The following is a 25,882-nucleotide window of genomic DNA, read 5'->3' on the forward strand; positions in this document are numbered from 1 at the left end:
ATTCATAAAATGTATGTTTTATGGCATATGTGATCTCTTTTGATCATCTCCACTACTTAAATCTCTATTACTATAATACTATAATGCAGTTTCTTGCTTTAATTTTGAAAACCATGAACCCAATTTATCCATATCAACATTTTTAAAATAATTTTAACGATATTTTAGTAACTTATTTCACCTTGAAAAAATAAATAATGGTCATATTGGCGTGTATTTAAATTATTTTTTATTAAATTAAAATAATTTTTATTCATTTTTTTAAATAAAAGTAGTTTTTGCCAAATACTTTTTATATTTTTATTTGAACACGTTCATTTACAAACAACTGATGAATATTTCTCATTCATCTGTTGTTTAAAAACTTTGTTTGAACAGTTCGGGACGTGGGTTGAACTATTCCTGCTGCAGGGGCGTGCAATCAGGATTTAGAGCGTTCAGGACGGAAACTGGAGCCTGGGAAAAGCGCTGCAAACCCCGCTCAAGGAATGGAACACACCCGGAACTCGAGTTCCTTATTGATTCATCTATAACACTCTCTGGTTTGTACTTGAGTGCAGCATGTGTGCACGAATGTGTAATGTTGAACTTTAAAGAGGGCTAAAACATGTCTGGTGTGGAAGTGGCCAAAGAGGAACTTAAGGAGATAGACATATGGGACATCTGCTCGGATGAGGAGAGCGGAGTTTTTCTTAACTCAGGTGCGTCGTACTATGACGGCTTCTCAGCGTTTCACAAATGGGCTTCAAAAGGACGTTCAGTTTCGGACGGAAACTGTGAGTGCGCCAAAACAGCTTCGGTCTCACTGTGCAAGTGCGCAAATGTGCCTCATGGAGAAACAGCTGGAGAGATCCGTATGGAGAGAGCAGGAGGATGTGTGTATTCGGATGAAGAGGACCTGAGAGCGTCCCGCTCATCATCTATAGTGGACTGTCTGTTAGTGGAGCTTTATGACACGTACAGTAATAATGTCAGAGAGGTCGACAGCTCGACCGAAGCCTCCAGCTCAGATGCCTTCCTGGGCAGGAGTAACACTGGCTCCAACTTTCTCCAAGAACTTCAGGAGAAGCACACGAGGCGCCATCAGATGAAATACCTGGCTCAAAAAGGTGAGCCACTCACACAGTCAATGTATTTTTATTTATGTAAAGCACACACTATAATTTATTCCAAGAGTTTGGAATAATTACAATTTAGTTTGGAATAATTACATTTTTTCATGTTTTTGAAAGATGTCTCTAATGCTTTTATTTGTTTAAAAATAGGCTACAGATAAAAATGTTACATTGCAAAACATTACAATTTAGAATAACTGGTTTTATTTATATATATATATATATATATATATATATATATATATATATATATATATATATAATATTAATCTGTTTTAATATGTAATTTATTCCTGTGGTCAAATGAATTTTCAGCATCTTTATTCCATTCTTCAGTGTCACATGATCCTACATTTTATATACATAATTGTAAAGTTTTATTCTTTACTATATTTGTGATCAAATAAATACAGCCCTGGTAAGTCTTCTTTTAAAAACATTCAAATCTTAAAGATATTAAAATCTTAATTATTAAATTTTTATTGGAAGTGTTTGTGTTATATGAAGTTCTACTGAATGATTGTTTGAATAATTTACAGAATTAAAATTTTTGAGAACCCATATTTATTTATGTTCAAATCATAATATAAAATAAAGTCTAGATATAGGCTTTTATTTTCTTAGTTTTTCCATCATTTTTCAAAATGTTTGTACATTTTGAAATTATTATTATTATTATTATTATTATTACATTTTCATTTTTTATACTTATTGTATTTCATTTTTTGCTGTTCATTTGCTTCTGGAGTGACATTACTCTTAAGCAATATTAAAATAAATGTTCTCTCAATATGGTTAGATTGTTTAAAATGGTTTTAGATGAAGTAATGTGCCACATTGCAGAGCTGACCCAGTTTTAATGCCACCTTTGTTTGTTGAAGTAACTGAATTGTTGTCTCAGGTGCTCAGGTTCTTTGTAGGCCATAATGCATAATGACATACAGAGGTTACATACACAGTGTTAAATCCAAATTATCTTAATCTGTCTACATAAATTACAAGTTATGCACACATTAATCTGAGATTTGTGTGATTTTTCATTTTCCCCAAAATGAATGCATTTCCTATAGATTTAAACCAGCTTTGTTTTGTGCTCAGGTCTGGAGGAGCTGAAGTGGATCATTCAGGAAGTGAACTATCGTATTGGTGTGCAGTCAGCCAAACTGGTGCGTCAGGTCAAGAGGAAGGACAGACTTCGGCAGAAGTTTCAGAAGAACTGTGATATAGTCACTGCCTGCCTGCAAGCCGTCTCTCAGAAAAGACGTAATTACAAATCATTCTCTCATTTCACTCCTCTTCCAGTCATTATTGCTTTAAGTAGTCAGTGTTATATTACCCAAGGCTTTCTTTGCTATTTGAAGACTAATGTATTCTAGATCGAAAGCATGTCTTTACTTTCACTGGCGCTTGATGTCTGTTATTCCTAAAAGGAATAGTTCACCTAAAAATGAAAATTTGCTAAAAATGTACTCGCACTTAGGCCATCCAAGATGTAGATGGGTAGTTCTTAATGAGAACAGATTTGGAGAAATGCAGTATTATATCATTCACTCATCAATGGATCCTCTGCAGTGAATGGGTGCTACCAGAATGAGAGTCCAAACAGCTGATAAAAACATCATAATAATCCACAAGTAATCCACACAACTCCAGTACATCAATTGACATCTTGTGAAGACAAAAGCTGCACGTTTGTAAGAAACAAATCCATAATTAAGATGTTTAATGTTACAAGACATTATTTGATGGACTGGAGTGATGTGATGGGGATTACTTGGATTATTGTGATATTTTTATCAGCTGTTTGGACTCTCATTCTGATGGCACCCATTAGGGCTATGCTTGTCAGTGAACCACTGCTCTGTGTAGTACATGCTGCTCCATCTGAAAGCAGGTGATGGAGGTTTACTTCTAATCACAGAACCGGCTTTACTGACAAGATGTGCATGATCATTGCATTCGATTATTTGCACTGCAGAGGATCCTCTGGTGAGCAACTGATGTGATGCTAAATTTCTCCAGATCTGTCATGAAAAAACAAGCTCATATGCATCTTGGATGACCTGAAGAGAAGTACATTTTCCTTTAAAGGGGTTTGCAGTATAGTTTACATAGGTAGCGGTTGCTAAAAAGCTCTGGGTCCCATATATCAAATGCATTTTTTCTTCACCTTGTTCTAGTTCTCTGTTGATGTTTCAGAAGACAGTGCTCTCAAATATCTCGCCACTATCACAGGATTGACGCCTCTTCAACTTTACAACTTAATTATTTGCATTAGATTCAGAACACGGACTATGTTCAATATCACTGAAATTCAATCCATTCGGTTTCAGAGGCGACTCATTCATGTGATGAGTTTATGACACTTGCATGCAAATTTGCACTGTAAAGTTGTTGAACTATTGGTCTCAAATTTGTATTTGCATTTTGCTCGCAAATTAGAAATGGTGTAATCATTGTGCAGCAGTAAAACCTTTACACATTTGGATTCAATGAGTGCTTTTGTTTTATGTATTTGGTTCAGACACAAGCATGTTGTCCAACAAATACAGCGGCCTTGCATCTTTTAATGTCTTTTTCCTCTATTTTATCTACATGCAGCATGACAAGTACTGTCAAACAGGTACAGTATGAAATCACATCCAAACCATAGCTCTGCATGGTTGCCATTCATCAGTCGATGTCGATTCTTAATGCAAGAGGTGTCACTTTGTAGTTGTGAACACTGATCTATAATAGAGAATATATAGATCAGTGGTTGTGAAGGGTTATGGTTTAATTTTTTATTTGTTGGCATGTTTATTTTTGTAAACATGAGTAGCATGGTTTATTACTGAATGTATGTCAGAATTTATACTAGAATGCTTATCCAATGGAAATAATATAATAAACATTTTCTATATCAGGGCTTTTTTTTGCCAGAAATTTTTCAGCAACGGTTTTGTGTCTTTCTCATAAGTAGCATTAAGTCTGCTCTCTTCATAGGGTAAGTTCAGGTAAATTTTCAAACTTTTGGGCAATCATTAAGAAATGTTAATGATCTAATTTGCTTGATTTACCCTTTTGTTTGGATAGTTAGTTGAATTTGTAATAATTTGAGTCAAATTAAAATAAGATAACCTACATTTTTTATTTATATTTGCTTATATTTTATTTGTTTCACTAATAGTTAATTACTTCCTCCATGTTCAAACAGTACAAATGTTCCTTTGTAAACTATTCAGACTGCTTGTGTAAAATGCCTGAATTTTATGGTAAATAAACCATCTTATCCTTATTCATATCTCTAATTGGGTCCTAAATCAAGGATGTTTACTTGTATTCTTAAAGTAAAGGTTCTTTATTGGAATTGATGGTTCCATGAAGAAGCTTTGGCATTCATAGAATTTCTGTGAATTTCTTTTCTTTTTATAAAAGCGCCTCACACTGGAAAAAAAAGAGGTTCTTTTAAGAACTGTTCACTGTTTTGTTTAAAAAAATTTTAACCAAAAAATGCTGCTTCTGCTTCTGTGTTCCTGTAGCTCAATTGGTAGAGCATTGGGGTTCGATTCCCCGGGAACACATGATAAAAATTGATAGCCTGAATGCACTGTACTGTAAGTCACTTTGGATAAAAGTTTCTGCTAAATGCATACATTTATTTATTAATTTATTCTGTGTCATCTCTGCGAACCTCCCTTTTGGAAGTTTTTAAGAGTATATGGTGTTATATTTCCCACTTGTTAAAGATTAAGGCAGCATGACAATAGTCATTTTCTTCAGCTGTTTCTGGTCTGAAGCCCATCCTCCAGAGCTCCAGCGGTCTCTCCTCCCTCTCAACCCGGAATGTGACGCTCATATGTGGGTGTGACTGTGAGACGCGCATCAGTGCGATATTCCGCCTCACCCATCCTCCGCGTTCTTTTCGATCACCTTTAATGCTTTTATTTTATTTAAAGTTCATATGCTTTAAGTACAGACATGCATCTTCACGTATGATGATAAAGGATGCGCTAATGTGTTGTTTTCCTCTGATTTATTGATCGGGTCGATCATAACGAGTAGGATTTATTTTTAGATAAAATGATTCTCGGTATGAGATCGTTGTAAATGCGCGGTCAAACGGAGCCCTCAGGTTTTTCTCCAGATGAAGCAGGGACGGTTTGTTTCGTCTAAGAGGTCGAGGGTTTGTGTGAAACAGCAGAATGCAGCTGGAGGAGTCGGTAATATTATCAGTAATGTGCTGAAGAAACGCAACGGCATCTCCAGAAGAGCGCCGCGCCTGCTGTGCACCCTAGAGCCAGGTGAATACAGCATGCTTTAAAAACATTATTTTTATTAGTTATTAGTCTTTGCCCTCTCATTATTGATAAAACTATTGATTGCACTTTTGCTGAATGTAGAATGGTGTTTTTGTGATAATTAGGTGACCTAAAGGGCCTCACCATATTATGTCGTATTCAATATATATTTTTCTTTTTGCAATATTAATATAACTGTGAATTATATATTTCAGTAAACTGTATAAGTAGTATATCTGTTAATATAATTTTTAAACTGAAAAAAATACAATAAAAAATGTAATGGTTTTGAATTCGAGGTGTCCTGAAATTTGTTTAAGGTTTATTTTAGTCCCTTAAGAAATAATTTATTAAATAAATATTACGCTCACTTTTAAATATTATTTCTCTATTAATTGGTCATTGCTTTAAAAGTTTTAGGGTAAAAAATGGCCCCTTTTAATATAAAAGGTGTATTACAATGCACATGACTAATGCTTTTCACTCAGACCCTTGTGTCGTGTCGTGTAGTGGAACATGAGTGCAGTAGGAGCGCTGGAGGGATGATTGTAATCGAGTAGGTTAATCCGGAACAGAGCCGGCTGACGAGGGAAATGCAGAAATGGTGCCATTCTGCTCCTGATTGTTATTTATCGCATGGAACTATGACAGAGATGGACTCTGGTTGGTGTTAATTTCTTTTTATGTAGCATAAAAAAGGTCTGTAGGAGAAGTAGCCGCTTTCGTGTTGGTGAGGTAGAGTTGTTTATACAGGATTTAGCTTCTTTAGCAATGGCTACTGTGAAAGTTACATAACTGTAAAGAATTCATCGTGTTGTTATAACCCTTCATCGCTCAATATGACGTTGATAAGAAACAGGGTTTATTTCGCCTTGATACATGATGGTGTCGTGTATCCGGAAGAAACCGTAGGCGGAAGTGAGATTCAGCACCGCTTTTGGAACGGACAGCGACATTTATCAACCATTCGATCTCCCGCGTTTGGTTTCTCGTGGTCGATAAAAATGCACTAATACACTTGTCGTTTCCAGCAACTTTTTTTTGTTTATTTATTCCTGTTAGACAGAAGAGACTTAAAAACATGTGCTCGGTAACCTGCCTGCCATAGATAATGAGCCACTGGAAGGAAACAAACCTCATTATTTATGAGTTACAAAAGGGATGTTAGTAAATTTGTAAGAAGAGGTTTCAAGAAGAAAAAAAAAAATTATATATATATATATATATACACACACACACACACACACACACACACACACAGTATATGAAGAAAACTTTGATGTGATGAATTTCTGGAATTTTCTGACCAAAACATGCTTCTTTTCTTGTTTAACCACTTGTCTGTGCATTTTAGTTCGATATTTTTCATTTTTTAATGAGTGGCGATTGCACAAAATCCCTTCATTCATTTGTTAATGAGACACCTGCAGCTCCAGAGGAGACATCTTTATGGTCATTATTGTCTCACTGATGTCCACTGTTTTGTCTTTTTTTTTTGTTTTGTTTTAGGGGTGGACACCAGATTGAAGTTCACTATTGAACCTTCTTTATGCAAGAACGGGTTTCAACAAGTATGTACTAGCTACCCACTGTTGAAGATGTGTGTCAAACTCCCCCTAAATAGAAACAAATAATCAGTTTGGTTAGCATGTTGATTGTTTGTGTTTGTTTTGCTCTGTAGTGGTACGACGCTCTGAAGGCAGTGGCCAGACTCCCAGTAGGGATTCCCAAAGAGTGGAGGAAGAGGGTATATGTGTTGGAAATTTCTCTCTTTAGACACTGAAAGGCAATGTTTTCATATCTATGACATTTTATGTACTGTATAATGTTTGGGCTTTTTTTGGTATAGGTATGGCTGACCCTAGCTGACCAGTATCTCCACAGTATCTCCATAGATTGGGAGAAAACAATGAGATTTGCTTTCAATGATCGTAGCAATCCAGATGATGACACTTTGGGAATCCAAATTGTGAAGGTATGTGTGTATATTAAGTCCAAATTGTGAAATGGAAACTCACAAAAAGTGATAAATGTCACATATTGCTTTTATTATATATATATATATATATATATATATATATATATATATATATATATATATATATATATATATATATATATATATATATATATATATATATATATATATATATATATATATATATATATATATATAATATAGTGAAGTCACTAAATAGGCAGTATTAGTTGTATGGTCATTGTAAGCAAGCAAATAAATCGTGGATTTAGAGTAGGCATTTAGCGTTAGAGATTTTTTATTTAATCAGTCAGATAAAAGGTTATATGGTGTAGCGGGATATTTGCTCATTGTAGTGCGTCAGTTTGTGGGTAATGTAACTGTAGGTGTGTTTGTGTAGCTCTGGAGAGAGAGAAAGGTGATCTATCGGACACGTGTGCACAAATGAGCAAAGTTCAGTGTGCTTATTTACATAAGAACAGTAACACTTTGTTTCCCACCTCATTCAGGACCTGCACAGGACCGGCTGCAGTTCATACTGTGGCCAAGAGGCGGAGCAGGACCGCGTGGTGCTGAAGCGGGTGCTGCTGGCATACGCCCGCTGGAACAAGACTGTCGGATACTGTCAGGGCTTCAATGTTCTGGCTGCCCTCATCCTGGAGGTCACAGAGGGAAATGAAGGAGATGCGTTGAAGGTTTGCTAAGACACCTATGAGCTCTGTGAATAATTTTTTTTAACCTTTATTTTAGGCTGTTATTTACTTATTTGTGACCCTGGACCACAAAACAAGTCTTATGTTGCTGGGGTATATTTGTAGCTATAGCCAAAAATACATTATATGGGTCAAAATTATTGATTTTTCTTTTATGCCAAAAATCATTCGAATATTAAGTAAAGATAATTTTTCATGAAAGTATTTTGTAAATTTCCTACCATAAATATATCAAAACTTCAGTTTTGATTAGTAATATGTACTGCTAAGAACTTCATTTGGACATCTTTAAAGGTGACAGCTTTTTGCACCCTCAGATTCCAAATGTTCAAATTGTTGTTTCTCTGCCAAATATTGTCCGATCCTAATAAACCATACATCAATGGAAATCTTATTTATTCAGTTTTTAGATAATGTATAATTCTCAATTTTAAAAAAAAAGGACACTTAAGACCAGGGTCACATTTTTTTTTGAGGAGGCACCAGTGGCAATGCTTGCTCGATGCCCACTTTTTTATTTTATTTGCAACCAGAATTCCAACTTAATCTATAATAAAAATTTAGAAATTATTAATAGAATAGAATAGAATATACTTTATTGTCCCCTAGGGGAAATTTGTCATGGACTCAAAAATGCATTGTGCATAGAAGCAGCTGCCATTACAGGAATTAAAAAATACACATAAACACACCAAGTTATTGCACACTTCTTAGACCTATCTTTTGCAAATCATACAAATCTAATTAAAATTTTGATTTAAATTTTTGATGGAGACTTGTACGAAGGAAAATTTAAAACGATTCAGCTTAGTTTTAGGTATTCTATATCTTCTGCCAGAAGGCAAGAGCTCATATTCTATATTGACGATGTGGGACGGGTCCAGCAATACTCTCCGCGCCTGCCTAAGTACAGATTGCTCGTAGATGGACTGAAGGGAGAGCTTTTCAGTCCTCCCCATCACCTTCATAGCAGTCTGTACCAGGCGCTGCAACTTTGACTAAGACTGTGTGGAGAGATTGCCGAACCACGCCGTCATCCCATACCTAATAACACTCTCCATTACTGCTTGATAGAATATAAACATAATGTTCTGGCTGACACCAAACACTCTTAATCTGCGTAAAAAATACAGTCTTTGCTGTAAACGGAGACAAACATAATCTACATGGTCACTCCAGCTTAAAAGGTTATCCAGGTGGATACCCAGATACCTGTATGAGGTGACCTGTTTGATCTCCTTCCTATGAATAGACAAGGGGGTATGATCCCCCACCGACCGAGGGTAAAACACCATCTCCTCAGTTTTATTAATGTTAATGGTGAGATTGTTCTCGTCACACCACCTAACAAATTGTTTAACCTCTGAAAAATACAGTGATGGGTCTGAACTCTGGGGAAGCAAACTAAGAATTGCAGTGTCATCAGAAAATTAAAAAAACAGGTTTCCCAGAAGACTATTAGTACAGTCATTAGTATAAAGAGTGAACAGAACTGGTGAACTAACACAACCCTGAGGTGCCCCCGTACTGATACATTTTGATTCAGAAGATGTATCGTTAATCCTAACATTTTGAAGTCTATCTGTTAGGAAAGAATAAAACCATTTAATAATAGATGGATTAACATTCATCTTAGTCATTTTCTGTAAGAGCAGATGAGGCCGTAAAGTATTAAAAGCCGAACTAAAATCAATAAACAGAAGGCGTGCATAGGCCTTCGGGTCCTCCAAGTGTTTGAGAGTTAGGTGAGTGATGCTATTAATTGCATCATCTATACTCCTCCCTTGCCTATAAGCGAATTGGAGTGGCTCTAGTTCAGTGTTGACTTCAGATTTCAATATGGATACTATGTATTTTTCAAAGCATTTCATGACAACAGAAGTTAAAGCCACTGGTCTGTCAGCATTGTTTTCTGTAGGACAGGGTTTCTTTGGAATGGGAATACTGGTCGATTTCTTCCAGAGGGTCGGTCCCAGATGGGAGTCTACAGACATCTGAAACACCGGGCACCATGCAGGGGTTAGCTCTGCAGAGGGTTAATCCAACAGTTGTCCAACATACTTATCGTGTGTGTGTGTGTGTGTGTGTGTGTGTGTGTGTGTGTGTGTGTGTGTGTGTGTGTAATTTTATTTAATTCTATAATTTTTTTATTTACTATTTTATTTGATGTTCATTCTTTGTTTCTCTTTCTATTTTATTTATAAATAGTGAAAAATTTTTAAATGTTATTTAAAAAAATATTAAATTTTATATTTTATTATTTTTTTACAAATATTTGATTACATGCATGATTTTATTTTTTGTCTCCTTTTGATTTTTCTTTTTTATTTACTTTTCTTCCCATTTATATATATTTTTTTAAATATTGAATTTTAAAATATTTAATTCCTTTTTTTAAGTTACTTAGTTGGTCAAATCACATAATTTTTTAAAATATTTTTTTGTTTATTTAACATATATTTAATAATTATTTCATGCATTCATATTATTATATAAGCAAGTTAATATGCTAAAATTCATTATCTTTTATTACTGTTGTTTTGAAAGGTGATGATCTATTTGATCGATAAAGTGCTCCCCGATAGTTACTTCGCCAATAACCTGCGTGCCCTCTCAGTGGACATGGCTGTGTTCAGAGATCTGCTGCGACTGAAGCTTCCAGAACTTTCTCAGCATCTCCACCATCTTCAGAAAGTAGCCAATCGGGAAGAAGGAGGTGTGTAGTAACCCTGTGTATATATAGCTTATGGATGCAAAAGAACAATGTCTGTTCCAGGTCAACTGCAATGTGTCAGCACTGTGTTTCAGGGAGCTATGAGCCTCCGCTCACCAACGTCTTCACCATGCAGTGGTTTCTGACCATGTTTGCCACTTGTTTACCCCATCACACCGTGCTGAAGATCTGGGACTCGGTCTTCTTTGAGGGCTCTGAAATGCTGCTTCGTGTAGCTCTCGCCATCTGGGCCAAACTTGGAGAGTAGGTTAATCAATCATCTGTCCATGATAGAGAGTGGCAGAATAGGCCAGATTCCAAAGAAAGATTGTAATCATAAATTAAATTTTCAGCTTGTGTCAAGTGTTCTGCATCTCTCTCTCAGGCGAATTGAGGAGTGCCAGACTGCCGATGAATTTTATAGTACTATGGGTTGCCTGACGCAGGAAATGCTGGAGCACAACCTTATCGACTCCAGTGAACTCATGCAGGTTGAACTAAGCATATAAAAGATCTTGAATAATTAAAGTCATTAATTATATATAAACATTATCATATAACTTAATCAACTACAGTAGCTTTAATGTTGCAAAATAGTGTTGAAAATGCCGAAAGTTTGCTTTTGGGGCTAAAAGCGTTTGTTTTTCGTCCTGACAGACAGTCTACTCCGTGGCCCCGTTCCCGTTCCCCCAGCTGGCTGAGCTCAGGGAGAAATACACCTACAACATCACCCCGTTCCCGACCCCTGTCAGAGCGAACAGCAGGTATGAGAGCTGAAGACACTCGACACCCACAGCACAGATGGCATCCGTGAGAGTTTAGTAGTCATAACACGTGAACATGACTGCACGATGTTGTTTGATGAAACATATTATTGTATATTGGCAAGCAAATGCAAATGTTCTTCACAAACGTTATACTCAGTTTAAACATCATTTTTTACTTTTAAGAAGAGATGTAGGCAAGCAACAGTGCAATAATAAAGCATGTTCATCTTTCTTGCATTTCTCTCCATTTTAAAATATTTATTATCATATTTCAGTTATTATTGAATTATTTTGGATTATTTTGCTAATCTTTATTTTATTTGATTTACTTTTTAAATATTTGTTTTCCATTTTATCTATCTATTTTACTCTGTATTTTAATTTAATTTTATTATATTTAAAAACATTCTAAAAAGTATGTTATTTTTCTATTGTATTAATTTCTTCATATTGTCATACTTAATTACTTCATGTTAAAGCGTAGAACTTTATTTTTGTTTCTGTTTTTAAAATCAATACTATTTTATTAATAAATACAACAATTATTGTTACATAATCTAATCTGCATAATATAATTTATTTAATTATTTAATGAATTTTCTGGGTTCTATTTTTTTTTGTTGCTACTTTTTCATATTATAATGTTTTATTTTATGCAATATATTGTTTTTTTCCATGTATAGTCTTGCACTCCATGGATGGGAGAGTGATGATGATGATGCTGACATGGATGATGAAGACTCTATTGTCACTGCTCTGGGTTGCCTGGGGCCTCTTGGAGGACTTCTGGCCCCTGAGATCCAAAGATACCAAAAGCATCTTAAAGGTCTGTGTCTTAAAAAGCTTTCGTAAGCCAAAAGCTGAAAGCAATTTTATAGTTTTATACACTATTTAATAGTGCAGTCTGTGAGGTTACAAACTTAACCCCTACTTCATGATTTATATCCTGCTGAACACAGGAATTTATCAAATGCACAAGATGTTTCATATGGTGTTTAACATTTCATGTGTCTCTAAAGCTGTACTGGCAGTGTCAAAATAAGGGTGATCTCATGAAGTAATGGAAATATGAGCTCAGTGTACCTAACCCTGGCAAATCCTTCCCAATCCTGTCTGAATTTGTCCTCAAATGGATTGAATTCTCAATGCATTTGTTAGTTCTTGTTGTCTCTGAGGTGGGTAGACTCTTTCCAGCTGTCCTTAATTATAGCCTTCAGTTCCAGTGCAACTAAACAAATGAAAGGTTTGGAAAGGAGCCGACGCAGCCATTACTCAAGTTACCCAATAAAACGTTTCTCAGATATACTTGGATTTTCTTTTGGAATGTTTTCTTAGTGTTTTCATTTGCCCTGCAGAGCAGAGAGTAGAGCAGAGCTCTCACGGCAGTAACATGGCTGAGCTGAGTCCCGGGGCGGTGGGCGCGGGGCGGGCCGAGCACCAGGCGGCCATCAACAGCATGATGCTGGAGCGCATGAGCACTGACATCAGCGCTCTGAAGAAACAGTACTCGCGCATCAAACAGAAACAACAGCAGCAGGCTGGGCTCCTGTACATCCACACAGGTACAGTGTGGGTTTTACAGTTGTAGATGAGTTCAGGAAGTGACAGAAGGGATAGAATGTAGTGTTGGTCAGTGTGTTGTGACATTTTTCCCAGGACCTCGAGTGGAAGCTGAAACTATTGAACCTCATCAAGCCAGTAAACAGCAGAAGCACCACACTGGTACTGATTTTGATGGGTCAGCTGTGGTTTCATTCTAGATAACTGGTGAACTGTTTTGATTGGTTTCGGGTCTGCTACTGTGTATTGGAATAAATCATATTTCGTTTGGCATTTTTGTGATAGTTAAATTGATTAAAAGCATATTTGCTTTGCAGGGGATTGGTATATGCTAGAGCTTGTTAATTACTTTTACATTTACATTTCTTAAAATACTGGCACAGACGGGGCATGGGCAGCACACCAATATGGGCAGCACACCACCATAATGCCGTTGTGCTTTAGGAGTCCAGAGTTCAAGCCCCTGCTCACTGACCTTTCCCGATCCCATCCCCTTCTCTCTCTCCCACTTTGCTTTCTGTCTGAAAATACTATCCTAAACTAATAAAGGCAAAAATGACAAAAATAAATAAATAAATTATATATATATATACTGTGCAGGTGCATCTCAATAAATTAGAATGTCATGGAAAAGTTTATTTCAGTAATTCAACTCAATTTGTGAAACTTGTGTATTAAATAAATTCAATGCACACAGGCTGATGTAGTTCTTTTACTTGTGATGATTTTGGCTCATGATTTTAGCTGGAATTTATACAGATTTTTGTGAATCACAATTTAATCTTTTGGTTTACTTTGCTGGATATAACAAATGATGAAAAAATAAACATTTGAAACAAGATAAATGGTCTATGCTTAATTTCACGAAGTGTGCAATTAATTGCAATTAATCACAGAAAAAGGGTGTTAGATACAAAAATTTTATCGATTGACACCCCTAAAATATATATATATATATATATATATATATATATATATATATTATTTTGATTGATTGATTTGATTGATTGATTGATTGATTGATTCTTTCTCATTGATATTGATTCTTCACAGATAAGTGTCCAGCCACCAGTATCCTTCCCTCTCAAATCGGTCCCTCCCCTGTGGTCAACCATCTTCTACTGGGCAGGAGGCCCAGACCTGGTCAGAGGTCCCCAAAGAATGGGGTCATCCATAACGGTGAAGGTCCTCAAGCCCACTCCACACCGAGCCAAGATCAGATGATTCGGGCCAGACATCACTCGCCCTGGCGAACACATGTGCGAGCGCACCGGAGGAACATCGCCAGGGCACGGGCGCAACTCGGGTTTGATGATTCTCTGGAGATAGAAGATGAACAAATGAGCAAAACAGAAGAAACTTCTGAAGAGGGAACACGCGAGGATGAAGAGCAAGAAAAGGTGGAGACTGTAAGCTCCGATATCTCTCAGCAAGACCACAACTCTGGAGAAGGAGAAGATCTCCAGGAGATCAACATGCACTTGTCTTCTTTGGAACTGGAACCAGAACTTTCATCAGAAGCAGCTTCTGATCCAACTCCACAACCAGAACTAGCTTCTGATCTATCTACATCATCTCCAGAACCAACTTCTGATCCATCTCCATCATCTCCAGAACCAACTTCTGATCCATCTACATCATCTCCAGAACCAACTTCTGATGCACCTACACCAACTCCACCACCAGAACCACAGCCAGAGCCCAAACCCACGGCCTCAGCTCCGCTACCATCCACCTGCCGTCCAGGTTCAGACTCCTCTAGCTCAGAAAGTGGAGGCTCCCTCAAAAGAAGCCCTACAACGTCAGCAGGAGAACCTCCGAAACCAAAGCAGATCTTCTCCCCGTTCCCTTGCATCAAAACCCCTCGCAAGTCCATCACTGCCAGAAACCTGGGCCTCTACGGTCCAACTGCCAGGACTCCAAACGTGCACTTTCCCCAGATGAGCAGAAGCATGAACCATATTGGAAACACCACAAGGCGGCGATGATGAATCGTCGACTACATATGACCACATATTTAATTCTTCATATCAATACATTTGGGTTCAAAACTCCAACCACGAAAGCACATCTCTAGTATGGTTCCAGATACTCCAGAACATCTACATTTAGGAACAATATTGGATGATTTAATGCTTCCATGAAGTTTATAACATGAATTTATGAAGGCTGTTTCTTGTGTTTTATATATATATATATATATATATATATATATATATATATACCTAAACATTTGGGAATCATACCTGACATTGAAAGTATCTCTTGTTGCATGTTCAGGTTAGCAGTATTCACTACAATGCACTATGTATGTTTACTTGCATGCTTCAAAGCTCAGAAAATCACATGTATGTAAAACACTCATGCTAAATGACTGGGAAATGCTGCAGTTCTGCATTGCACAGTCCAAAAGGATTTTTTACACTATTTAATCATATAAAGTTAACCAATTTTCCATGTTCGCTTGTTTCTGTTGTTTTGACAACACTTGTGTTCATTTTCCATTCATGTCAAGCCATTCATGTTTCTTTTATTTTGATCTTTCCTTAGTAAAATATTTGCCATCTGAATGACCCAAGTTGTTGTCATGAAGTTCTCTTTTCTGATGCTCTGGTTAAAACTCTCCTGCAATTTAACGTCCCTTTGAATGTTTCTCTTCTCTATTAATCTTTGGTGCTTATGAGTAACGGAGGATCACAAATGCCCCACAAAGAATAAAAGACTTGCAAGTATGATTAAAAAAAATTAAATCTCTTCAGTTTCTACTTATTTCTGTTGTTTCCACTCCAATAAGTAATTTGTGTTTGTTTTTTAATTAAATACACAATATTAGTTTTTCAGGCTTAAAATGACTTTACATAAAACATAAGGCATAAAACATACTTTTTCAAAACATTGTTATCCAACGACATGGATGAAATGAATGGAAGTGTATGCATGTTGTATGAAAGTGGCATATTCTGTTGTTTTGAACCAAAATAACCACCAGTATCTTACACTGACATGATTATATGAGTGTCTTCTGGGCATTTAATCTGCCATCGTTACAAGGGACTGATGAAAAATTGAAATGTAAAATGCATTCAGCCTGAAGAGGTTTTATAATAAGCTTTTCAAAAATTTTTAGACCCATTTTTAGATCCTTCCATACTGTAAAGAATTGTTACCATCGTATGATGTGTAAAATGTCAAATCAAGGCCTGTGCTTGCTCAAGTCGTCCTGAAACTCGCTGCAATATAACCAATGTAACTGGTTTAACTGCAATAATAATTGTTTGTCTGTGGTGTTGCATCAGTGTGTTGTGAGAATGTAGGCAAAGCCAGTTCCTCTTCTGCAACTTTAATGCATGGTGTTGAAAATGAGCACTTTGTTCATAGAAACTGTTACATGTTTACTTTAGTGTCTTCAGGGGTCTTATTAAGCATCTGAAGGTTTGTTGAAGCCACCACTATTTTGTGAGAATTTTGCACCATTTTTAAATAGACTAAAAGCATGTAAAAAAATTAATCTTTTCCTGAATTAGAATATGTTTCCAATCTTTGTTCTTTTAAAAATTAAGTGTGATAGGATTTTAGTACGTTACGGCCAACAACGAAATGCTTCTGTGTGGTTAGGCCCGAAAGCTTTCAGTGTCAGGGAGGCCAAACTGACAACCTCGGCATTAGAAGTACAATAAATATGGTGAGTAACAAGCCATTGTGTTTTGTAGCATTGTTAACACTTGTTTACAACTCAAACCCTTAGCAGACAACTATAATCATACAATATATTTAGTAGCAATCGCATCTCCATATGTGAGCATGCAAAAGGCTGGAAAGTATTTCTGACTAAGCCTTTAATAGTTCGCTAGCTATTGCTTGATGACACATGTTTGCGGTTACCAGCAGTTTATGAGTTTCACCGTGCGGTAGACCTCAGGTGATAAGAAACGTGTATTTAAAACAGTTTACAGTTGGGGATTTTCCAGATTTCTGGATTAATTTTATGAACTGACGAAAATGGTTTTACCCTTACACTCTTGTGTTTTATAGCCTTTGTAATAATTGGACACCAGATGTCGCTGTTGAGCTAGCTTAGTTTTACTTCTCAAATATCCTAAAACAATTTAGGAGCTTATTGTGAGAAGAAATGTCCTGTTAATTATATAAATAATGTAACAAATAACTCGTTGAAAGCATATTTCAATACATATAAGGCATTTTAATTAGTTTTTCCATAGATTGTTTTTAACCCTCTTTTTCCAAACATGCAAAGAAAGGTCATGTTGAGAAAAAAATGAGTCAAAAAGAAATTAGGTTTATGATTTCCTTTAGGGAGAAAAAACACAAATGTACACATGTCATCATCATGATGGGCTCAAACATCTCTTCCGCACAGAGACATTATTGACTTGGTTTTATTGTATTGGTGTTCAGCCGGCGCCACAGTGCTTCTACAGGATCTAATAATTCATCTATAAAATATCATAATGTTCATAAATCCACATGAGGAAAGATGCTTCCTTGCCCCTGGCTAATATGAAGATGCAGTCATTCAAAAAGAAAAACACATATGAATCAAACAGTCCTTTAAAACTCCTTCAGCTCCAGTTTATTGTTTAATCTTCCCCAAATACCCAAATAAACCCTGAGTGTCATTTGTGCTGGATTTATGCATCACTGTGTCCTTGTGAGAAAATGTTGGATGCAGACTTCCCAAGGGATCCTGGAATGTTCTGAATTTAGTGTTCTGATCGCATGGGCAGACGTGCCTGTTGAGACTGGCAAGAGGCCGAGTTCAGCTTGTATTTACTCCACGTATGATATCCTCAGGGGCCAATTAGTCTCACAGGGCAAAGGACAAGCTTGAAATTCACCTATGAATGATGCAACTGACTGAGTTTGCTTTTTTTGGTCATCAAGGTGTTGCTTTAAAGCTTGCAGGGGTCAGAAATTGAATTGATTCAAATGAATTTTCAAATTACTTAGTATTTCCTGCAGAAAAAAAACACCCGATGATTATGTTGATTAAAAAAAAAAAAGCAAACTCAGTCAGTTGCATCATTCATAGGTGAATTTCAAGCTTGTCCTTTGCCCTGTGAGACAAATTGGCCCCTGAGGATATCATACGTGGAGTAAATACAAGCTGAACTCGGCCTCTTGCTCATGTATGATTTGAAAATGTTTCATTGGAAGCAAGAACATCTGACCGTCAGTCATATGATCAATGATATAAATTAAGATTATAGCGACCTATTAGAAATAGAGCAGAATCTTCCATTTCATTTTTGATTTTTCTATTTTTTTTAATTCTAAAAACTTTATTTCTATTTAATTTTAATACCAGATTTTTTGATCCACAACTATAAAATTATTGAAAACAAGAAAAAAAAGAAAGAAAAAGAAATATTGTTTGTGATGATTCTATCAGCTTGATCCAAAACAATAAAAATAATAATTCAAAATAATTAATAAAATTAAAATAAAATAAGATGTTTGGGATTTTTCTAGCCACATGGTCCACAGCTGAAAACTTTTTTTGCCATCTTATAAAAAAACAACAACAACAAAAACATAATGATTAAAAAATAATAAACAAAATAAAAATAATTTGTTTGTGATGATTCTATGATCCACAGTTGAAAAAGATTGTCATCAAATATAAAAATAAGTTGCTGCCATATTATCCAAAGCTGAAAAAAAAATTGCAATCTAATGAAAACAATAACAAATAATAATAAAATAGGAATATATTGTTTGTGATGATTCTAACATGATCCACAGCTGAAAAATTATTGCAATATAATAAAACAGTATATAATAATGAAAATAAGAAATAACATAATTACAAATTTAAAAAAACATGAGTGTATGAGCCATATTCATTTTGTATTATTTATGTAATTTTTTCCTGTGCCACTAGGGGGGTGTATGTGCTTTGTGGCTCAGCTGATCTCGGATCAGCCTGGGTAGATCATTTAACTCAGAGGAAATCCAGACACAGGTGTTGCTGATTAGGAAGCAAACAGTTTTCGACTGTGCCTTTGTGCCTTGTCTTTGTGGTGAACAATTCGGTTTGTTGTTTTTGTTATATGTATTATGAGTTAAGATATTGCCGCTGTAAGATATATGGAGGAAAATAAACTTGCTAGATAATACTTGACATTACTGAAGATTCCGTTTGGTTTTGTGTGAGGCAATACAGGCACACGTCAAAATTTAATCCACCATATTAGCAACCAGTACTAGACTTCGTTTAGGACTTAGTCAGTACAATTAGGTCGAAAACTGCTTCATTTGGATAATCGTTCATCGTGAGGAAGCGGACCTGTCATATTGTGGATTTAACGGTGTTCGTTTGGAAACCACGCATGTGAGGTGGGCAAATGTTTGGAGTTGCCGATTGCTGAAAGGAGCTGCACCGGAGCGAGTTAAAGGGTCACCGGAATACCAGCATCATCACATCGGGACATCATTCTTCAAAGCCGGCCAACGCTCTATTGGGGTACGTGGTGATCAGCGCTGATAGTGTGAATGGCCATGGTTATTTGTGTGCACACATTCGAGTAAAACCAATGCATTGGTAGTAAACTCGCAACCATCTAAAAATAACTTTGCGCGTAGACGAGTTGTTGTGCAACACAAAACTATTTTGTGGGCTTATTAAATAATAAGCCAATTCACTTTGCGTGGTTATTATGGCTGAAAAGGAAAAAGGCCAACTTGGACTTGAGACTGAACTTTGTGTGGGTTTAGGGGTAAAATCTGTAACTGAAAAACGTGTGGTTAAATTAACACCCAAAGCTTTGTTGGAAAAAATAAGCACTTTAGAAAAGGAAAGAAAATCTAAATTTAGTAAACTGTCGAATGCAAAAACATCTATTGCTAAATTGATGGTCGATAAAGAGCATGTAAGTGAGGTTGAAAATGAATTTAACACGTTCAATAAGTTGTGTGACGAGATACAGCATGTACATGCATCTTTATTGGGTTTATTGCCTGCTGATGAAGCAAACAAACATGAAATATGGTACCAAGCTAAAATGTTGAGTATCAATGAGTTTTTTGTGGGTACAAATCAATGGTTGTATGACACTAAAGCTTGTTCAGTTACCAAAGTGGATGATAATCATGATGATTTGCTGGGTCAAATTGCAACACAAAATGTTGATGTCGATGCTGAAAATGGAAATGAGGTTGATGCCAGCAATTGAAGAAGAGCTGCTGGTGGAAAGGATGAGGAAGAGGATGATCAGATTCAACCTCAAGACAGCATTTCAAATGTGCAGTCAAGGCACCATGGCTCAAGTAGCGGATCCTCCAGTAGCAGATCCTCCACTTCTTCAGCCAGACGCATGGCGAAGGCGGAACAGGCTGCGCTCTTGGCTCGAGCTTCTGCCTTAAAGGATAAGCATGTATTGGAGGAGCAGGAGCTCATCTTGAGGAGAAAAAAGGAGCAACTTGAACTGGACATTGAGATAGCTGCCACTTCTGCTAAGCTAGCAGTGCTACAGGTTGGTAGCAGCGCCCATTCAAGGCAATCTGATAGAATGGCTTCCTATATCAGGAAAGGGGCTAGATCGAAGCTCCCGCTCACCTCTCTTAATCCACAGGCCTCAATATTTGTTCCTCTGCCATCACAGCGACATGCATCTTTACCACTACAAAGCAATGCTTCACCATTAGCCACACCAACTATCTTGCCAAAGCCAACTGTCATTCAAAGCTCTCAACCCCCTCAGTTACAATCAAAGACAACCTTCAGTCAAAGCTTTCAACCCACTTTAGACCAACAAGTGTTTCAACCCCTGCAAAGCCAACATCAGAAAGCAGGTCTCTACAATTTGCTGCAACAACAGAATGACATAACAGCTCTCCTTGTCAAAATGCAAACGTCACAACTGCTGCCGCGCCGAGAAATTCCAATTTATGATGGAGATCCTTTAAGGTTCAACACATTTATAAAGGCGTTTGAACACTGTGTGGAAGCAAAGACCAGCTGTAAAGGAGACTGTTTGTACTATCTTGAGCAATTTACTATGGGGCAGCCAAGGGATATTGTGCGCAGCTGCCTTCATATGACTGCAGATAAAGGATTTGATGTTGCCAAAAAATTGCTCAAGGAGCACTTTGGAAATGAGTTTAAGATAACAGAAGCCTACATGGAGAAGGTCACAGGATGGCCAAGTATCAAAGCTGAGGACCCCAAAGCACTCAAAGCTTATGGACTCTTCCTCCGTGAGTGTTCCAACGCTATGGATGATCTTCAGTACTTGGAGGAACTTAACATGCCAGCAAACATAAAGATTCTGAGTCAGAAGCTTCCATATAAACTCCGAGACAAGTGGAGAGCAAAGGCATGTGAGATACTGGAGAGAACTGGTCGAAGAGGACGATTCTCAGACATTGTGGAGTACATCGAGCGCCAGGTTAAAATCACTTCAGATCCAGTCTTTGGTGACATACAGGACACTCCACCTGTTATCAAAGGAGCTACAAAAGCAAGCAAGTTACAAGTGAAACCCCAGCTGGGAAGAAACAGCTTTGCAACACAGGTGGTCATTGAGGATGGATACAGTGAACCAGATATTTACAAGAAGGAAAAGACCCGGAAAAAGTGACATCCTTTACCAAGACTGATTCTATTTCCTGCCTGTATTGTGCTGCTGGTAATCATGTTTTGGAACAATGTTTTAAACTGGGAAGAAAGACACACAGGGAGAAACTGGACTATCTAAAGGAGAAAGGTTTGTGTTTCAGTTGTCTGTGCACAGGACACTTGAGTAAGAATTGCGACAGGCGCATCATTTGCAACAAGTGCAACCGAATGCATCCCAGTGTTTTGCACATAGGAGAGAAGGAAAGGGTTGCTCAAAAGGATCAGAAGGATGGTGAGCAGAAAATTGCTGAGCAGTCAAATACTTCTGACAGATGTACAGCATCCTCTGCTTGTTGTCTTACAGGGGCTGGTCACTGCAATGGAATTCTTCCCATTTTGCCTGTTAAGGTGAAGTGCTTAAAGGGAAACAAAGTTATTGAAACCTATGCTTTTCTGGACCCAGGCAGTACAGGAACTTTCTGCACCAGGAAGCTCATTGACAAGTTGAACATGGAAGGACGCAAATGCAAGATTCATATCCGCACCTTGGGCCATAATAATGCAGTAGAAAGCTCAGTTGTTGACGGTTTGGAAATTTCAGGATTTTCTGGTGAGTGCTTCTATCCACTTTCCAAAGTGTGTACCCAGAAAGAGATGCCTGTCTCTACAGCCAACATAATCAGTGAAAGGGAGCTGAGAAAATGGCCTTATTTAGAGGATGTAAAAATTCCCCATATAAATGCTGATGTTGACCTGTTAATTGGCACAAATGCCTCCAAGTTGATGGAGCCTTGGGAGGTGATTAACAGTTGTGATGGTGAAGGACCCTACGCGATCAGAACCCTTCTGGGATGGGTAATAAATGGTCCGTTACGGGGAAGTAGCGACTGTGGAAGTGACCACCCTTCAGTTTGTGCCAACAGAATTGCCATTGACAGAATTGAAGAACTGTTAACCAGCCAGTACAACTACGACTTCAATGAGCAAGCTTCTGCAGAGCAGGAAGAAATGTCAAGGGAAGAAAAGAAGTTTGTGGAGATAATGGAAAGCTCTGCTCAGCTTCAAAACGGACACTACACGTTTCAAATGCCTTTCAAAGGGAAAGATGTTTTGATGCCGAACAACCTCGGTGTTGCCATGCAACGTGTTAGTGGTCTAAAAAGAAGACTTCAGAAAGACGCAAGCTTTCATGAAGAGTACAACAACTTTCTTGCTGATGTCATTAGCAATGGCTATGCCGAAGAAGTGCCGAAGCATCAGTTGGAACCGCCAACAGGGAAGGTGTGGTATATCCCACACCACGGTGTGTACCATCCATGGAAAGGAAAGCTACGAGTGGTGTTTGACTGTGGAGCAGAGTACAAAGGGATCTCACTCAACAGTCAGCTCTTGCAAGGACCGAACCTCACCAGCTCGTTGGTTGGAGTTCTTATGAGGTTCAGACAGGAACAGGTGGCCATAATGGCGGACATAAAGGCTATGTTCCACCAGGTTAAGGTGGCAGAGAAACATCGGGACTACTTAAGATTCTTATGGTGGCCTCAAGGTAACCTGGAGCAAGGTCTTATAGAGCATCGCATGACTGTCCATTTATTTGGAGCGGTTTCATCACCCAGTGTCGCCTGCCTTGCTCTTAGAAAAACTGCTGAAGACAATCAGGCGAACTTTCCAACAGAAGTGATTGAAACGGTCAACCGAAACTTCTATATGGATGACCTACTGAAGAGTCTACCCTCTGAAGAAGATGCAGTCACCATGGTTAAGAACCTTATAACCATTTGCGGCAGAGGTGGGTTTACCCTCACTCAATGGATTAGTAATAGTCGAGAAGTGCTGCAAAGCCTCCCAGAGGATCTCAAGTCCAAGAACCTGCATGAGCTTGATCTGGACAGGGATAAGCTGCCGTTGGACAGAGCTTTGGGTTTGCAGTGGTGTATCGAGACGGATACTTTCAAATTCAAGCTGAAAGTCAAGGAGAAGCCGGCAACCAAGCGAGGCATGCTATCTATCATCAGTTCCGTCTACGATCCATTGGGGTTCCTGGCACCTGTAGTACTCCCGGCCAAGCTGCTGTTGCAGGGGTTATGCAGGACAAAATGTGATTGGGATGATCCAATACCTCCAGCTTTCCAGCAGAAGTGGAACAAATGGCTGACAGATCTTGAGAAGGTGGCATATTTCAAGATCCACAGATGTGTGAAGCCTGCAGGATTTGGGAGGACTGTCAGCGCCCAATTGCATCACTTCGCCGATGCGAGCGAGAACGGCTATGGTACGGCTACTTACCTGAGGATGCAGAACATGGATGAGAGGGTTCATGTTACTTTCTTATTTGGCAAAGCCAGAGTAGCCCCCCTAAAGACTGTTACCATTCCCCGTTTAGAGCTCACCGCTGCCGTTGTTGCAGTACGAGTGGACAAGATGCTTCAATCGGAGCTCCAGTTTCCACTAAAGAAGACTTGCTTTTGGACTGACAGCACCTCAGTTCTTAAGTACATAAAGAATGAGGACCGAAGATTTCAAACCTTTGTAACAAACAGGGTAACTACCATCAGGGACAACTCGGAAATTGAGCAGTGGAGATACGTTCCCACATCCCTGAACCCTGCTGACGATGCTTCACGTGGACTGAAGGCAGAAGATCTTGTAAAGCAAAGATGGATAGAAGGCCCGGAATTCCTACGGGAACCTGAAGAAACGTGGCCAACATTTCCTGTGGATACAAGTGTCACTGCTGACGACCCAGAAGTAAAGAGAAGTCTGACGGTCAATGCCATACTTGTTTACACCAACGCCACATCGCAACTGATGACCCATTTCTCTGATTGGCAAAGATTGAAAGTTGCAGTTGTGTGGCTCATTAAGCTGAAAGGAACTCTGCTCAAACTGAAAGAAAAAAGAAAAGAGTTGGAGCGTGCAAACACCAGTGCTATTGGAGCAGCAAGGTTGGATGTGCAAAAGGAGATGCAAGCTTTCTCAACATCTCTTGGGAATCAGAAGGTGACGTTGGAAGATCTCTTGGAGGCTGAGACCTCCATAATCGCTTTTTGCCAGCAAGAGAGATTCCCCACTGAATTTGCTGCACTAACCTCTGGCAAGCCACAAGTGCCGAGAAGTAGCAGCATTCTCAAATTGGATCCGGTTCTAGAAGGAGGACTTCTACGAGTTGGGGGACGGCTGAAAAAGGCAGCAATCCCTGAGGACATTAAACACCCCCTCATCTTGTCAAAGGACCAACATATCTCCGATCTTATCCTCCGTCATGTCCATTTACAGCTTGGACATGGAGGTAGAAATCATGTTCTTTCCGCTACAAGGAGAAAATACTGGATCACAAGTGGACCTACTGCAGTGAGGAAGATCATATCAAGATGCCTCATTTGTAAGCTCCATGGTGGAAAAACTGGTGAGCAAAAAATGGCAGACCTGCCAGAAGAGAGAGTGGTTCCTGATCTACCGCCGTTCACTAACGTTGGCGTAGATTACTTTGGGCCAGTTGACGTGAAAAGAGGGCGTAGCATCGTGAAAAGATATGGAGTAGTATTCACTTGCATGGCAAGCAGGGCTGTGCACCTGGAAGTAGCCTATTCTCTTGACACAGAATCGTGCATCAACGCTTTGCGAAGGTTCATCTGTCGAAGAGGACAAGTCTCGCACTTGAGATCTGACAATGGCACCAACTTTGTGGGTGCGGAAAGGGAGCTGCGAGAAGCCTTAGCCTCTTTGAATCATGACCGCATTGAAAGAGCCTTGTCCAAGAAGGGAATCAAGTGGAGCTTTAACCCTCCAGCTGGGTCACATCACGGTGGCGCATGGGAGCGCATGATACGGATGATCAGGAAGATCTTGTGCTCTGTGCTCCGTCAGCAAACCTTGGATGACGAAGGGTTCCATACCGTGCTCTGTGAGGCTGAAGCTATGCTTAACGATCGCCCCATCACAGGACTGTCAGAGGATCCCAACGATCTTGAGGCGTTGACGCCAAACCATCTGCTACTCCTTAAAGGAAAACCAGTTCTCCCACCAGGACTGTTCGACAAAAGGGATGTTTACGCAAGAAGGTGGAAACAAACCCAGTACATCTCGGATCTCTTTTGGAAGAGGTGGATCCGCGAGTACTTACCGCTTTTACAGGAGCGTCAAAAATGGAACCAGGAGAAGAGGAATTTTGTTCCTGG

General features: G+C 38.4%; 1 protein-coding gene across 2 annotated transcripts; it reads left to right on the plus strand.

Annotated features, from left to right (window-relative positions):
- Window positions 1-417: 417 nt before the first annotated feature.
- On the plus strand, window positions 418-15,359 carry LOC132105513 (TBC1 domain family member 30-like). Of its 2 annotated transcripts, XM_059510680.1 has the most exons (15): window positions 418-1,109; window positions 2,214-2,378; window positions 6,905-6,966; window positions 7,077-7,142; window positions 7,245-7,370; window positions 7,883-8,068; window positions 10,634-10,802; window positions 10,895-11,063; window positions 11,185-11,290; window positions 11,457-11,563; window positions 12,250-12,392; window positions 12,922-13,128; window positions 13,223-13,288; window positions 14,180-14,758; window positions 14,792-15,359. In XM_059510680.1, exons 1-15 carry the CDS (start codon window positions 608-610, stop codon window positions 15,112-15,114), a joined length of 2,976 nt encoding a protein of 991 aa, XP_059366663.1. In that variant the 5' UTR covers window positions 418-607; the 3' UTR covers window positions 15,115-15,359. The 2 variants fall into 2 exon arrangements, with proteins under 2 accessions (XP_059366663.1, XP_059366662.1); XM_059510679.1 differs by having other exon boundaries at window positions 421-1,109; window positions 14,180-15,359.
- Window positions 15,360-25,882: the final 10,523 nt, after the last annotated feature.

Source organism: Carassius carassius, chromosome 26 (assembly GCF_963082965.1).
Source record: "Carassius carassius chromosome 26, fCarCar2.1, whole genome shotgun sequence".
In the NCBI taxonomy this organism is placed as follows: domain Eukaryota; kingdom Metazoa; phylum Chordata; class Actinopteri; order Cypriniformes; family Cyprinidae; genus Carassius; species Carassius carassius.